We start from the raw sequence: 17728 nt of genomic DNA, 5'->3' as shown, positions 1-17728 counted from the left end.
GGAATCATGACTCTCAGCCATTACTGTTCTTAGATACCTGATCTATCACTATTACATAATAGAGCAGATTGATTTCCTACTTCTGATGACCCCTATGATTTATATCAATAGTACTTTAAGTTATAAAATTATACCCATTTATGTAGGTGAAATCAAGTCACATTGAGTTTAATGATTTCCTTAATGCTAATGAACATATTGTAGCGTACACTTTCATGATTGAAAAGTTATATATCATAAGAAAGCTGAATTGATAAACAGTTAATTGTTAACTTTTAGTATGCATTGCAATGTACACTGTATATCACATAAAGCGTAAATGTTGAAGATGATTAGAAGCAGTTTCAAGCTTGAGTAAGGAAACTAACCTGCTTAACTACTTGAAATTGGTGTGAACAAAGATCCCAGATCCAAAAATATGAATGTTGGTAAAAAATAGTGGCAATCTGCTTTCCTGCATCCTAAATTTGGTCCATTGTCCATAATTTAAAAATTAAGCATTAAGCCCTGAAACTATTTCATAATGAGTAATTCCTGCAGAATTTGGAAGACTCAGGACAGAGAGTTATTATATTTCTAGGATTAATTTAATGTCTCTATTTCCAAAAGGTGGCTGAGCATCTAATGACCATTGCGTATGAAAGTGGCGTGAATCTCTTTGACACAGCAGAAGTATATGCAGCTGGAAAGTACGTATTTGTGCCTCTATTCTTCCATCATAGGTAGATTTTACTTCTAAATTGAATATTATGGCTTTGCAAGTAGGCACCATATAGATCAATGACTAAACTTTAATTCACTTCTTTTTTTAAAAAATCCCACATTTAATCTAGGCCTCTTTACATAGGAGGGGGAAAACATCTGTTTGAAAACATGGGGATCTGCTGTTTGTTGGTATCAACCAGCACATGCCGGCACTGAAAGCTGCCATGCCAGAAAATATGGCTCCATGTGCCATCTCTGGCACGCGGGCCATAAGTTCGCCATCACGGGACTAGATGCAGTGGTTGGTTCTGGATCCCTTTGCAACCAGTACAGTGCAACGGGGCCTGGCGTCAACCACATGAACACGTGTAGTGTGCACGCACACACGTGTAGTACATGCATGCATACTACCCTCCAGTGATGCCTCAGCAATGCTCCAGCTGCTCAGCAGAGCATTGCACAGGCACCATATGTGCCATGCACGTGGGCGGAAGCGCCAAAGAGTTCAAATACAGGTAAGGACGATGGGCGGACGGGTGGGCCCTCTGGGGCACCGTACCAGAACGGTACCCAGTGCTCCGGGCAGTCACCAGTATACCCGTACCAGGGCATACCTCCTGCAACCCACCACTGATTAGATGGATGAGTGAATAGAATCATAGGTAGCCCTCAACTTATGACTACAGTTGGAACCATGATTTCCATTTCCATTGCCGAGAGCCGAGGTGGCGCAGTGGTTAAATGCAGCACTGCAGGCTACTTCAGCTGACTGCAGTTCTGCAGTTCGGCTGTTCAAATCTCACTGGCTCAGGGTTGACTCAGCCTTCCATCTTCCGAGGTGGGTAAAATGAGGACCCGGATTGTTGGGGGCGATATGCTGACTCTGTAAACCGCTTAGAGAGGGCTGAAAGCCCTATGAAGCGGTATATAAGTCTAACTGCTATTACTGCTATTGCTAAGCAAGGCAGTTGTTGAGAGAGTCATGCCTGACTTTATTCCCATTCTACCCCAGTTGTTAAGCAGATCACCGCAATTCTTACACAAATCTGGCTTGTCCCATTGGCGTTGCTTATTGGGAAGTTGGGAAGGTCATAAATGGTGATCACCTGATCTTGGGATGCTGCAACCGATGTGAATACATGCTGGTGGCCCAGCATCCAAATATTGATCCCATGATTCTGGGGATATTGTGATAGTCATAAGTGGCTGTAAGTCATTTTCTCCATGTCATTGTAACTTTGAACAGCTGCTAAATGCATGGTTATAAATTGAGGACTACCTGTGTTTAGTATAAGGCAGCTTCCTATGTTCTTGGACTAAAAAAAGAGAAAATAATGTCAGCTAGAAGAAACGTGTTTGTTAAAATTAGCAAGGAGTTTCCTCTCTCCATTTCACATAACTGATACGGTGGCATTTGTCATCATAGCAAATATTACAGGAGAAATCCTACTAGCTTCAGTGTACTCCATAATTTCACCGTCAACTTATCCCTCTTAACCTGCCAGTTCCATCTAAATAAGTAATTCCAGGCAACCTAAAAATGGGACACGGTCACCTCGCTAATCTTATGAAACTGCCATAATGTTATACTAGCTAAGGATTATGTGAGCTGAAGTCCAAACCATCTGAAAAGTACTAGGTTGATGGGGATCTGTCTTAAATCATGTCCTATGTGTTATTCCTTACACCAATTAAACCCAAACTCTGTGCTGTGACTTTCGTTGCACAATTTTGAACATGCTTCTATTTCACATACTGTTGTGCATCTGTATCAGGGGTGAAATCCAGCAGGTTCTGACAGATTCTGGAGAACCGGTAGCGGAGAATTTGAGTTGTTTGGAGAACCGGCAAATACCACCTCTGGCTGGCCCCAGAGTGGGGTGGGAATGGATATTTTACAATATCCTTCCCCCAGAAGTGGGGAGGGAATAGGGATTTTTAGTTTCCTTCAGCTGGAGTGGGAGGGGAATGGAGATTTTACAATATCCTTCCCCTGCCATGCCCACCAAGCCATGCCCACAGAACCAGTAGTAAAAAATAAATAAATAAATTTCACCACTGGTTTGTATTTACAGTGATATGTATGTACTGTGATGGCTGTTCTTCTGACAAGAAAACTGGGGATTTGTTTCATTTATTACACGAGAGGGATAGGAGATTCACCTCGTCCAATTTAGTAGGATTATAGTAATTCCTTTCTGCTAATACATTAGTGGAAACTGCCTGAGCCAAATTGTTTCACAAAATATCTCAAAAAAAAAAAAGACATTTCTTTGTAAATTCTCTCCAGGCCTGTTGACAGATGGCTGCCAAAGCTGGACTATGGTAGCAGGCAGAACTGAGGGAACAGAAAGAAAGGATCACAACCAGGCCAAACTCATGCACAGCTTTTGTCTTAAATACAAATGAATACAATAGCAGAGTTGGAAGGGACCTTGGAGGTCTTCTAGTCCAACCCCCTGCCTAGGCACAAAACCCTATATCGTTTCAGACAAATGGCTAGCCAACATTTTGTTAAAGACTTCCAGTGTTGGAGCATTCACAACTTCTGGAGGCAAGCTGTTCCACTGATTAATTGTTCTAACTGTCAAGAAATTTCTCCTCAATTCTAAGTTGCTTCTCTCCTTGATTAGTTTCCACCCATTGCTTCTTGTTCTACCCTCAGGTGCTTTGGAAAGTAGTTTGACTCCCTCTTCTTTGTGGTAACCCCTGAGATATTGGAACACTGCTATCATGTCTCCCCTAGTCCTTCTTTTCATTAAACTAGACATACCCAGTTCCTGCAACCGTTCTTCATATGTTTTAGTCTCCAGTCCCCTAATCTTCTTTGTTGCTCTTCTCTGCACTCTTTTTAGTCTTGGTTGACACCATCATAAAGCAAAGGAGTTTTTCTGCAATAGCTCAGTGGCCTTGGGGAATTCTGTCCATATGTCCCCGTTTTCATCCATGTTCCTTTACATATACACAGACAAAACATATACACAGAGACATAGGCGTCCATCTGATGTACTTCTTGTTCTGTTTATCTGAGTTTATCTCAGTTCTCAGGATCTCCATACATCATACTTCTGCAATTCTCTGTGTGTTCTGAATTTATTTAGGGATTTCAAATGCAGCAAGGCTTGCATAATACTGACTCTGAACCTGGGTTCCTCTAAACTCTGGTCTCAATATCTCCCTTAAAGCTAAAAACAAAAAACTTTGCACTTTAAAATGGAGGTGCTTGCTTAGAGATAAAGGAACATTGGAAGTATATTTTCTGGGGGTGAAACATTTCACAAAACAGTTTGAACACCACAAAAAATACCCCATATCCCGCAGTTGTGATTCAAGGCACCACAGACTGGTTTGCCTTTGTGACCAGATGACTTGGTGGTATTTTCTGAGTAAAAATTGTGACATTTTGCTCTCCATGGACACAAACTCTGCTGAGACATTTGGAGACAGAGCAAAATTATTCTGTTAAATAGAGAGAGAGAAAATAAAACATTGATTCCCATGTGTCTGAATATCTATATTTATATTTCTTCTCTGCCATAAGATGAGATGTGCATCAATCTTCCGTCCTTGCTAGCAGCCTCTTATTTCTTCTTTTTATACAAGTCAGTAACCAAAGACTTTTCCATTCCCTTTATGTCTTCAAACTGAAGAACTTCAAACCATAGCATAATACCTTGGTGAACGTAATAGAACTAGGAAGTTATAAATGATGAAACACTTCTGTGCTTCTGCCCTGTTCCAAAACCAAAATTATTAATTAGATTTTTTTTAAAAGTGTGGAAACGAATGATCTGTTCAAACTTAAATGACAAATTATTAAATAAGAATTTATGTTTATTTATATTTATTAAACACATTTATATAGCTGCCAAACTCACACACTGTGACTGTGGTCAATATATGGCAATAAAAAGCCGAAATTAAAAACCCATTCCTCCTCTCCCCACCCTCGGCATAGCAGCGACAAATCCAATCAAACAAGCCACTTCATCAGCTCTATATCAACCCAGGGTCTCCAAAGTTGCTGACAGAACCATATCTAGAGAGTCTTTCAGAAAAGCAATGTGGGGCAGGGGACCAGTTTTATCTCTGGAGGAATGATCTTCCACAAGGAGGGAGCCTATAGAGAATGCCCTTTTTCTTGGTCCCACCAAATGTATTTTTAAATACATGGAACCCACCTGCAGGGGTGGGATTCTAGCGGTTCCAACCAGTTCAGGAGAACTAGTTCACTCTGACTTTCAGCTGCCCCCCCCCATTGCACCTGGAAATAAATTGGCAACCAATGCAGCTCCCCCCCCCCCAAAAAAAGAAGTGACACCTGTTCAAGTATTGTGAATAATGAAACACATGGATGTTATGATCTGTAAATGTTTTTATTTTTACAGGGATGAAATGTTTTTATTTTTACAGGGCTGAAATTATTTTGGGAAACATTATCAAAAAGAAAGGCTGGAGGTAGGATATTTTGTTGTTTATATGCTCTTTTTGTTAATTGTAGAATGGAGAATAATTCAGATTCTAAGAACTCTTTATAGATCTGATCTCATATCCATTACTGGCTAATTCTGAGCTTCCTATTTCTGTAAGAGACCACAGAGACCAACTTCTACCAACTGCTCTATTGACGGTTTGCTTAAGAAGCTGGAATACTCCCAATACCTTGCCCTTATGGACCTAGGCAAAGTTTTGAGGATATCTTTAAATAACTAGAAAAGATATGTTACGCTTAGCTTTTCAAGTTTCCACTGAGGTTTTATACAGGTCCCAATTTTATTGAGATTGTCCTGATTTAATGCATGCATCTGGGCATTCTATTGGTTTATAGAAAAATAAACCGAAGTGTAGTCACATAATAACGTTTTATGACTCTTATCTATGGTAGTGTTACCATTTTTTGGTCTTTGCCTTCACAGGCAAAGGGAAAGGAGGGATGTTTTAAGGACTAAACCCATTCTCTCACTTTTCCTGACAGACATTGATGTAGGTACCTGTCAGAATTTGCTTCCCCTTTGTACAAGCAGATTTTAAAAGAATGGTACCTTTATCTTTTTAAAGCCCATTGACTTCATTCCGGTTCAATTATTTGAAAACGCAGTGTCAACATATATCCTCCACAGACTGACTGTCTGAAAGTATTACAGGTAGGAAGGTGCAGGCCATCAAAATTCTGCTTCTTTCTACTGCCAATTTGTGCAGAGTCGTTTTTCCAGACCAGTACGTTTTTACTGAATTTAAAAAAAAAGAAATCTGTAGAAACACTTGCCAGATTGAAACAAAGGTGGAAGTGGAATTCACTTAAATCTCTTTCACTTTTTTAAACTTTAGAAAGCTCAACATGCTGTGTGCTTTACAGAGAGATCACAGACTGAATTGTCAAGTCACATTCAGGGAAACGAAGAATGGAAGAAATTTCTCACTCTCTTTTTGAAAGAAAAAAGCCAAAGTACATAATATAGATCAAAAATGTTTTCAGGTGTCTGATACAAGCAAATAGCCGAACTGTTATATTTTCTGAGATTCAGGTAGTTTTACTTCCAAGATCTTGAGAGACCTCATGAGAGAATCATATGAAATTTTAGTTACATCTGCTTCTGCTTCTTACTACTTCCTGCTATTAACTAATACTACTTTTAAATAACATTGAACATAAAAAGAAAAAAAATAGAACAGTTGAAAAAAGAAAGAATGATGCATATTGCATTGTACCACTATATTACTGCAGTATTGTTTTATTCTGGGGTTCCATGGGCATTGTCAAATGCTGCACAAATTCATTGCCAATGACAAATGGGAACGTTCTAGCTGCTTCAGCATGTACTTTAGATATTTGTAGTGATAATAAGGTATCTCTGTTTTCTCAAACCTCTCATACTATGCATGTTTTCTTAAGAAAAGAATTAGACTGAGCATTCAATAACATCCCTACAATTTTAACATGTAGCGGTCATAATGTTAGCAATTGCACTAAGTCTTTTGGATGACTTTCTGTTCAGAGACGTAGCTTAAATTGGCAATGTAGGAGGTGAAACTGCATTAGGGAAAACAGGGGCTACAATGATATTTTTTAAGGAATGAACAAAACTGAAATGTAATTTGCTTTGTTTAGGAGATCAAGTCTGGTCATTACAACAAAGCTCTACTGGGGTGGAAAGTAAGTACTGTATACTGTGATTTCCTTTGTTATGGAAATAATGTATTTCTCTAGCTTTATGTGTGTATTTATATAGTGCATGCTTATATCATAAGTATCAACATGACATGGTACTACTGTATTACATCTTGGTTGGTGAAGGCACTAATTTGGATTCTTCCCTCCCCCTCCCCCCAAAAAATAGGCAAACATTTTGATTTTAAAACTGGTTATTCTGTCAATAAATGTATTTGGAGAAGAAGTCAGATGTTGGAAAAAGAAAATTTATTGCACGTGCTTAGTTAATTAGAGGGATGCCATACTCTCTTCAGTTACTCATTCTCCCTTCAAAGACCCTTCTTTGGGTGGTCAAAAACCAAGAACCAGCATGATATGTAAATCACAAAGTCTAGATTTGTCCAGAGAACATTTGCTAAAGTTAAATTTTTGCAGAAAGTACAGCTTTAAACTAAAACTCTGGGCTTTAAATTTTAGTCTGGTATCATGTCTATTTTCAAAAAGTAACACAAATGCAACATATTTGGCAATGTAATATTTCATTTGAAGATTGAAATAGGTGACTCAAACATGGCACTAAATTGTATATTTAGCACACAGTACAGTTTTAAACTCAAAGTATAAACCTGACTCTTTTTCCAGAATTCCAGAAATGTTGAAATACTGACAAAAAGAATACTTCTCTTGAACACAGAAATATCAGAATGAAACATGGAGTATTTCCCCATTTGTACCTAACCATAGCTAAACATGCCCTATTGTCCTAACATCCTGATATGGTTGCTTTTAAGTCATCCTGTGCATATCTGAAGCAATTTAATATTATTCTTGGCTGTTCCCAGCTCAAAATAGTCCCCCCCCCCTCTTAAACAAGCAACAAGCCATGGAAGCTTTACTACAGTTTGCAATATGAACTGCTTCATCTATCATTCAATCAAAGTTACTTTTGAAGCTTTAGGCTGGTACACATCCTCCTTTGCCCCTACTCCCTGTATGTTGTCTTTCAGGCTCATTCTTTTGGGGCTGTAGGAGAGTGTGAATTCAAACTATATAGTTTCATGAATTCACCAAGTCTCCAATTTAATCTTTAGATTAGCAGTAGCATAGACGTATGAAACGCGTTAGAGCCATTCCCTTTCTCTTACTGCAGCGGACCTCTGACTGAGGTCTTCAACTAGTTGTTAGTAGAAATCTCACTTGTCTGTCAGCTGTTGTATGATCTTTCAGAAGAACCCCAAACCAGTGGTTAAAATTAGGCTTCACATCTGACAGATACACTGGGGAATGGTTATAAAAAGAACTCCCAATAAGCACCTGTTCCACACCCTTGCCATATGTTCATTGGGCTACTTCCAAGCACACTTGTCGCATTCTTCTGAAAAAAGCAGTAAATCTGTCTTTAGAAGGAATCTGAAGAGGAACTTAGCACACTCTCAAATGGACGCTAAACACATGTTTCAAAGTATCATGAAAAACCAGCTGACTGATGCTGAAGGGATGGAACATGATCTCTCCCATTTCACTCCATGACCTACCACCTGCACATACCACCTGCTTTTCAGGTGTGCCAATAGATGCTGCAGTCTAGCAGGACAACTCTCTTCTTTCAAGTCCTGGCAGCTTCAAAATGGGCTACTAGGGCTGAGCGGGATGGCATTGGAAGGAAAAGGGACAGCACTGGTCATCTACATAGACTGGAAGGGGTATCATCACTCTCCATGTATTTCATGGTGGAGCACAAAAATGAGTCTCAAATGAAGCAGTGGAAAGATTGCCTAACAGACCTTGGGAACACAGCAGAAATTACAGGGAGAAACCTGACATTACAGAACAGATTCTTGTGCAGGAGAAAAGCATGAGTAGTAGACTTAGAGTAACTCCACCTTAAATCACACTAGGTAGAAGTTGCATGGGAGATTGACTTTGGTAGGCTTTTGAGATTCTATTACTCTACTAGCAAAATATATATATACACACACACACACACACACACATACACACACACATACCTACATGTATACATGTAGGTATGTATACTTATGCATACATGTAGGTATGTATGTATGTATATTACATACATGTATGTAATATATATGTATATGTGTGTGTATATATATATATATACACACACATATACATATATATTACATACATGCATACATACATAGATATATATATATATACACATACACACACACACACACACACACATATATATGTATGTATATGTATATATGTATGTATGTAATAAAAACCAAGTGATTCTTGTTCCCCACCTTCTTCCCAGTATCCCCGGAGTGTTTGAAGTGACATCAATAAAATGTCAGCATTTTGCAAGTAGATTATCTTCTCTTTTATATATTATCCTAGACGTTCTGAACATTAAATGATAACCACATGTCTTCCTCTGCTGTTTCTCAGTTGCATAATTTCAACTGTAAAACCTTTGGGAAACAGAATTCTCATCCATGTAATACTTATTATCAGTTGGGGAACAGGATAGATGTGAATAATAACTTTTGCAGAAATGAAAGCGTTTTATTAAATGTAAGAGAGTTAAAAATATCTGGCTCACCCTTGGGCATAAGCTCAAATGATTTCTTGCAGCAAGACCAAATCAAGACCATTTTCTTTCATTAGAATTGAGCCCAGCTTGCTCTCATGTACACTCGTTTCACTCACTTTCCCTCTTTCTTCCCTTACACAGGGATAGATGAAAAAAACCAGAATTTTTTCCCTCTCTCATAGAACTGACATCCAGTTTTTATTGGTTAAAATTATCTTAAAAGTGCCAAAACCAGCTTTAGAATGTAGAGACTAAATTATTCAAAGTTGAATGGCTTTTGCTTTTTTTTAAAAAAAAAATCATTTAGTCAAAAACAAGACAAGCTGCATCCTAAAAGAATGCCTAATGTTGAAAAGACACCATGATCTAGAGACAGCCGAAAGCTTCAGTACTTTTAAGTTTGGGTTTAATCAAATTATGTTTATTATTAATTCAATTTATGTGACCATCCAGCTCCATATAGTAACCTCAATGTCATGCCTGCGCCATATTCCTTTTGGATCTTTGGCCTGCCACACTCTCTATTACTCTATTATGCTTTTTCTATTGTGGGAAAATGGGAAGGGGGATTGTACAGAGAGATGCTATGTAGCCAAAACAAAGTTCCAATTTATTAAGAGAGCCATGTTAGCACATCTGGAAAACCCAAATCTGAAAGCTTCCGCGGTTTTCCCCACCCAGTTGAAAGTTCAAGATCTTGCCCCACACCCACAATCCTGTCACATGGTCCAATCTTCCCCTGCCATGCTGGCAGTTCCACCCATCCAGTTCCGGTCAGGTACAGAGGTGCCAAGACAAAGGATGACCTTGGCTTTCTGGAAGGAATTTTGATGTTTTGGCTACATCGCATCTAACTCCGTACAATCCCCCCTCCCATTTTTCCACAATAGTAAAGGCATAATAGAATAATAGAATGTGTGGCAGGCCAAAGATCCAAAGGGAATATGGCTGCAGGCCTGGCACTCAGGTGATTAACATCACTTAAAGTCATAATGCAAATTAAATACCTGTTATGACAACTGAAGCAAGAAGACAATCTGTTGCAAAGAATCTGATGTGGTGCAAGCCAACCCCAATCTTCAAAGCTCAAAAAAGCCGGCAGGATCAGGGCCAGTCTAATCTCAGGTGGTGGGTGGTTTGATGAATTCCAAAAGGCAGATACTGCAATAAAAAGGCATGCTTTGTAGAAATGTGAATGGTTGAGCTTGGATTGAATATGGAGTCTACTGGGGAGATCAGAGATCAGATCAGAATTTCTGGGAGAGATTGGTGAGTTAAAGAGTTAGTTTATTTATTAGAGATTTGATGCAGAAATATTGATTTTTTTTTTGCATCTTTTATCCTATTGAGCAGTAGAGACATTAGGAGTACGGATAGCAAGCAAGGAATTCCATCTTAGTTCCTTCCTTCCTTCTTCCCTCCCTCCCTCCCTCCCTCCCTCTCTTTCTTTCTCTTTCTTTCTTTCTTCTTTTCTCTGACTAGAAAATGCCTCCTAAGATGTTCCCTTTAGCTTGTTTTCCACAGGAAAAATGTAGAGAACTTATTTTAGTCTTTCCTCCTGTATTACAGAAAATTAAAAAACACAGGGTTTCTGTCAAGTCACAGAATCTTCTGAATAATTTTACTTACTTTTTTGTACTTTAAGCATTTGACTATAGATATTTTTCATGAGTTCATTTCTCCTGCTACACATTGCTCTGCTAAACTGGGACCCCAGTGAATAAATTGAAAGAGTCCCTCAAATTTTCCATAAAACTTTTATCACTAGGTGAAACTGAACACCATGAAACAGATTTATGTCGTTAAATATTTATAACCGGCATTATGTTAATTCTGTTCCTCAGTTTCACTGTTTTTCTATTCTGTGTTCCATCTGAATTGCTTGTGATTTTGATTTCGTGATGACTCGATTCATTCAGGTTGGAAGTTTGGAAGTTTCAGAACCTTCCCTCGTTGTTGAAGTGGAATTGCCAGCAATACTGTAAATTGGAGAGTTAAAAGGAGAGATTTAAAAGATGATTGGCATGTCAGCTCTGCTCAAAGCTATATTGGCACTTGCTATATCGACAGTTGCTTCATCAGAAGAAAATCTTCAGCTTAGTTAGCCACTATGAAACTATATATCAAAGATTCTTTCTTCTGTCCCTACCCAGGGTATGTTTGAAAAGACTTAAATTTTGAGGATGGTCTCAGGAATGAGATCAATTGTTGTTCTTTTTTCCTGCCAATGCCTCCTTAAATAGCTGCTCTCAAAGCTTATTTGAACACTTTCATTAAGACGTATTTCAGACAAATCTCCCATTTGTCTTATTAGAATAGAATAGAATAGCAGAGTTGGAAGGGATCTTGGAGGTCTTCTAGTCCAACCCCCTGCCTAGACAGGAAACCCTATACCATTTCAGACAAATGGCTATCCAACGTCTTCTTGAAAACGTCCAGTGTTGGAGCATTCACAATTTCTGGAGGCAAGCTATTCCACTGATTAATTGTTCTAACTGTCAGGAAATTTCTCCTCAGTTCTAAATTGCTTCTCTCCTTGATTAGTTTCCACCCATTGCTTCTTGTTCTACCCTCAGGTGCCTTGGAAAATAGTTTGACTCCCTCTTCTTTGTGGCAGCCCCTGAGATATTCGAACACTGCTATCATGTCTCTCCTAGTCCTTCTTTTCATTAAACTAGATATATCCAGTTCCTGCAACTGTTCTTCATATGTTTTAGCCTCCAGTCCCCTAATCATCTTTGTTGCTCTTCTCTGCACTCTTTCTAGAGTCTCCACATCTTCTCCTTCTCTTCCTCAGTATACATGCCTCCTGTGAAAGGGGAAGTGTTTTGTAGATTCCACGCTAAGCTCCAGGCAGAAGAATCATTTTTGTTTGGCCAGATGCCAGATTGGGTACAGAGGAGAGTAAAGGAAATGAAGATGCTGTTCTTTCTTTTCATTTTGTGCTGGAGCGGCTTCAAACTTTTCTTTTTCCCCTGGTACATTGCTTTTCTTTGGATAGAAGGGAGTAGAGTAGGCAGAATATGTAGCTTCGCCTGCCCTTAACTTCTAGGAGGTCTCTGGAACTGCAGAAAGAGTAGGAAGAAGTGAGAGGATATGGCCTTCGTTTTTCCATTAAGATGTCAGACAATTTTTAAAAGATTTCACTTCTCAGTGTTTTAATGAGCAATGCAATAACACAATATGGCAACTTTTTTTTTAAAAAAAAGATGAAACCAAAGGAAAGAGCAGATGTCTCAACATCAGCTGACAATTACGAAACCTGAAAATCTATTTTTTTTTACCTTTATATTTGAATCCTGCCCTTCACCCATTTTTTATTGTATGATGTCTGAATTTGTAGTCAGGGATTTTAGACAAGATGTCTAAATACTTCTTCAACACATGAAAAATAATTAAACTGTAATAAGGGCAATATTGTTGTTCTAAACTCTACTCAGGAGAAAGAAGGGTGGAATCCCAAAATTTGGAAGGGGTCATATGAGTCTTATCAATTCTGCAGTGTGCAATGACAACAATCAAAGCAGCCACCGCACTGTGATAGAAACTCTGCCTCTTTTGTGTATGTCGTGTGTGTGTGTGTGTGTGTGTGTGTGTGTGTGTGTGTGTGTGTGTAGGATCCCCTGTGATGCCTACCATCTTGACTTCAGATACCCCTGTAATCACAGCAACCAAGACAAATGGCTGTCCCATCTCTGTCTTAGTACTACTTTCTGTGGCTCTTATTACGATTTTCCCCCCTTCATTCAGTTAAAATCTCCTTCCTGTACCTTGAATCTGTAACTCCACATTCTGCACTCTGGAATAATTAAGCCAGTCTCTGACTTTCTCTGTGATATTCTTTGAGGTATTTGAAGAATGACATATTGTCTGTAGTTCTCCCTTCTAAAAATTAACATGTCCAGCTATTTTTATTTCTTATCACAAAAACTTTCTAGCCCCCTGATTATTTTTGCTCCTATTTCAGTTTTTTTCAAAGACAGTAGCTGGATCAACACAGAATAAAATAGAACTATTATTTTTCGTGCTTTGGATCTGTGGTATTAAATCAACAACCTAAACAGCATTTACTCTTTTTTACAGCCACACCACAAATCACCACATTGATTCATGTTCAGTGCAGTCGGTTACAGTTCCTAGAACTTTTCCACAAGTCCTATGACCAGTCATACATTCTATACTATGCTTTTCACTTGTTTGTTTGTTTGTTTGTTTGTTTTGCTTTTGATTAAGAGAATCTCTTTAGGGCAATCACTGCTTTGTTACATTCATTGTGAGGTAAATGGTGTGCTGATTTAAAGATTGTAGCATCACACATGTCCTTATTTTCCAAGCTAATTCAAGAAAATATGGAAAGGAGCGCTCATCTGTCAGTTACATACCTTGTGGTAATGTTCCTATTGTCTGCTGCTATTAATAGAATATATTTCAAATAACAAAAGATTATCTGAACTGAATTTGGCAGATAGCGGGATCAGGCAGGAGGTGTCTTCGTAACATCTATTTCCCATTTTTTCCAAATCATTTCTACGCATGAGCAGTTTAAATACTCCAACTTTGACCTTTGTTTTTGCTTCCCATATTTGAGAACCTCTGTGTTATGTAAATTAAAAATAATTATTAAATGACATATTTATTTCCTGTCCGAACTTAACCACGATGAAATACAGTAATTCATTGTACTCATGGAAAAATAATTTCATTTTGTTTATCACATAAGGGGATAGCAAAAAACACATGATTCATGACGCTTTGCTTTAACCTATTAATATTTATTTTACTTTCATCTTATTCATTTTATATGAGGTACCTTGTGCAATTTTTCTCTTACTTGTGAATTTAGTAATTATTTTATATCTTCACATCATTATTAAAAATATGAGAGAGGATCTAGAGCTAATCCTTGCAATCTTCCCCCCACCTCCCATTTGTCCCTGCAGTTTAATGACAATGATTGAATTTTGAATAAAGGTTTGCTTCAACTATCAATCCGCTTAATTGGAATGCTATGTTGGTCATTTAGTTAGTTTGCTGGGCTTTTTTATCAAATGCTTTGCTGAAATCAAGTTATACAGCACCTAAAGCAATCCCTTAATCCAGTGTTTTTCAACCACTGTGCCGCGGCACACTAGTGTGCCGTGACATAGTGTAAGGTGTGCCGTGGGAGAATTACTTTATATATAGTCAATATAGGCACAGAGTTAAAAAATTTTAACATTTTCTAATGGTGGTGTGCCTCGTGATTTTTTTCATGAAAAAAGTGTGCCTTTGCACAAAAAAGGTTGAAAAACACTGCCTTAATCTATTAAAGAAGTTAACTAATAAAAAATGAGATGGTCTGTTTGGTTAGGATATGTTCTTGTCAACTTCAAGCCAATGCCTAACCTTACATTGTTTGCAAGATGTTTACAGATTACTCTTTATGAACTGCTCAAGAACTTTGCCAGGTGTCAATGTACAATCTTCCCAGTTACGTTTTAAACTGGCAATCAATAGTATCCTTTTTCCTCTTTCTGAACCTTGAAATAGCATTTGCCCTCTCTCGTCAACTAGCACTACACTAGTTCTTCATGATTTGTCAAAACTCCTTTGGGAGATAGGAGGCAATTCACATGGTTTTAGAGATGTAAAATATGTTTCTTTTAATCTCAAGATTAAATCTGGCTCTTTCATCCTTCTAATCTGCTGTTGGAATGTATACCCTCTTGTTGAAGACGACTCAGAGACAAAATAGGAATTGATCAGCTTCCGTTTTCCTTTGTTGTCTGTTCTTACTGTACTTTCTTCAGAGCAGTTAATATACTATTTCTTTTTATTTTATTTTGAATATATAAAGGCACCAAACTTGTCTTTAACTTTTCGGACACCTTCTCTACAATTCTAGATTACCAACTTTTTAGGTTACACGGCCTTATTTTCATTTCTTTTGTTGAATAAATGCCAAAGTAGAAAATAATGACAAAATGATTGATATGGAGAATTTTGTTACAAAGTACGATGGGATTTAATTATTATTTGAAAGTCTTATAATTTACAAGTGTTATTGCTTCTTGAACCAAAAAGCATCCTAAATTAATATCGCACTATATTAATATAAATAAGCACCTGTTTGTTACTAGAATGCTAATAATTTGAGGGGCTTCTCATAGATGTCTTTGCTATTTATTCCAAATAAAATGGAAGTTTAAATTTTCTGACTATAAAATCCATAGTGAATTGCTCTTTTCCAAAGAATTTTGAATGAATCATTCATCTCGAAGATCTGTTTCTATGCCTACTGATTAATTTTAACAGGGCATCTCGCTAACTTTGATACCTGTTAGGTTTCAGCTTATCTTACGTTTTTAATATATATAGATAGATAAAAGTCTCTCTTCAAATCCAGTTTGACTCCAGGAAACTCCATGAATATGTTCCTGTAATTTTATTGAGAATAATATGGAAGCAGCTTGCCATTCCTTTTCTCCAGGGTGTGGGTTTTTTTCAACTCCCAATTTAGTCTAAACTTTGTAATCTATTGGGGTCTTTCTTTTAAATATAAGCCTGGTCGAACCCTAGATAGCTTCTGAGCCAAGAAGTAGTAAACAGACACCATTAGCTGCTGACAAATAATAGTTGAAGGTCAAAACCAAGTTGACTATTCTTTAAAACAAGAAGGATGTTTTGTTGCAAAGTGAAATTGTGACAAGTTTCTTTTGAACTGGAGGTGTATTTTGCTATGCATGGGTGGTAATTGACACAGAAAAACAAGACAATAGAGGTTTACTATTTATAGTGAAACTACTTATAACAAGCATTTACAATAGGTATATACAACACAGTCCTAGTGTTTATCTGGTATCACATTTCCACCCAGAGACTATCCTCCCCGCTCTCCTTTCCCCCTCCCCTACTAGCTCGCCTGCTTTCTCTCCTTTTCTCTCCATCTCTTTCCTCTGTTTTCTTCGTTGAGAAAGAATGAAAAGAACAGAACGGGCTGAACTTAACTATAATGTACTCAGCATTAAGAGTATATTATGAGCCGTGGTGGCGCAGTGGTTAGAGTGCAGTACTGCAGGCTACTTCTGCTGATCACCGGCTGCCAGTTTGGCAGGTCAAATCTCACCAGGCTCAAGGTTGACTCAGCTTTCCATCCTTCCGAGGTGGGTAAAAAGAGGACCCAGATTGTTCGGGGCAATAGTCTGACTCTGTAAACCACTTAAAGAGGGCTGTAAACACTGTGAAGTGGTATGTAAGTCTTAAGTGCTGTTGCTATGTCATGAACTTTCTCCTGGAGCTGCTTAGAATGCCTACTGCTTTTCTGTTTGGGGAAGAACCTCTGGATCTCTTTTTTTGGAAGAACTTCTGTCATAGTCTTCTGTCCGGTCCTTCCCCAAGGATCAGGGCTTTTCCAATGACTGAGAAACTCTTCCTTCCCATCTTGGGACTGACATGAAGATGTCCTCTCTCTGGGTCTTCACTCCCCTTCTTCCCCTTCTTCCAGGGAAGTCACCCATAGACCTTTATTCTCCTTTTCTGACCAAGAAATGACAACTGCTCTGCACACACATATAACTTTGTTTTCCAATTTTTCTCTTCAGCCATTCATTCATTCATTCATTCATTCATTTCCTATCTTTGTTGCCCCACAAATATTTTCAAAATGTTTTATTGAAAACATTTCACTTATCATGCAAGACGCTTCTTCAGTTCTCAGAACTGAAGAATTGAAGAAGCTTTTTTGGGTGACAAGCGAAACATCTTCAAGCAAATAAAAAAAAAGTTCTGTTGTCTTTTTGAAAACATCTTTGATGCAGCCATGATACGGATGACTAAGAACCTCATAGGCATTCCTGCCTTTATTATTTTTTATAGATAAATCAAGGGGGCAAAACCTTACGTAATACTCCTTCCTCCATTTTCTCCTCTTCTTCTCTCCTCCCCTCTTTCTCTCCAATGTTGGTCGAACCAGTAGCATATCTCCTAGCAACCGAGGAGGTGGATGTCTCTTCAGGATTCTAGTGCCCAATGCCTAGATATACCAGGCTAGATCAGTGGTTCCCAAACTTGGCAACTTTAAGACTTGTGGACTTCAACTCCCAGAATTCTCCAGCCAGCCAGAATTCTGGGAGTTGAAGTCCACAAGTCTTAAAGTTGCCAAGTTTGGGAACCACTGGGCTTTTGCTATCTCTGTAACTCCTCTCAACAGCCTGGTCAGCTTATCAGCCATCATGTCAGCACAGCTGCCCTTCCACAGCCAAAATTGAGCTTTCTCTCTCTCTTTTTCCAATTCCATTTAATGACTCACATCAGCAGAACAACAGTCA

The 17728-nt window shown here is 38.3% G+C and overlaps 1 protein-coding gene across 1 annotated transcript in view; it reads left to right on the top strand.

The window, feature by feature from the left end:
• KCNAB1 (potassium voltage-gated channel subfamily A regulatory beta subunit 1) overlaps nucleotides 1-17728 on the top strand; it is a 148658-nt gene that overhangs the window by 93905 nt on the left and 37025 nt on the right. Inside the window, exons 4-6 of the mRNA XM_014053021.2 lie at nucleotides 610-689; nucleotides 5119-5163; nucleotides 6815-6859. Coding sequence (XP_013908496.1) covers nucleotides 610-689; nucleotides 5119-5163; nucleotides 6815-6859 — 170 coding nt within the window. The remainder of the gene's footprint in view (nucleotides 1-609; nucleotides 690-5118; nucleotides 5164-6814; nucleotides 6860-17728) is intronic.

This window comes from Thamnophis sirtalis, unplaced genomic scaffold (genome assembly GCF_051295495.1).
Source record: "Thamnophis sirtalis isolate CommonGarterSnake01/CBP01778 unplaced genomic scaffold, rThaSir2_p1.2 scaffold_11, whole genome shotgun sequence".
Classification (NCBI taxonomy): Eukaryota; Metazoa; Chordata; class Lepidosauria; order Squamata; family Natricidae; genus Thamnophis; species Thamnophis sirtalis.
This window is presented reverse-complemented; position numbering and strand designations above follow the sequence as displayed.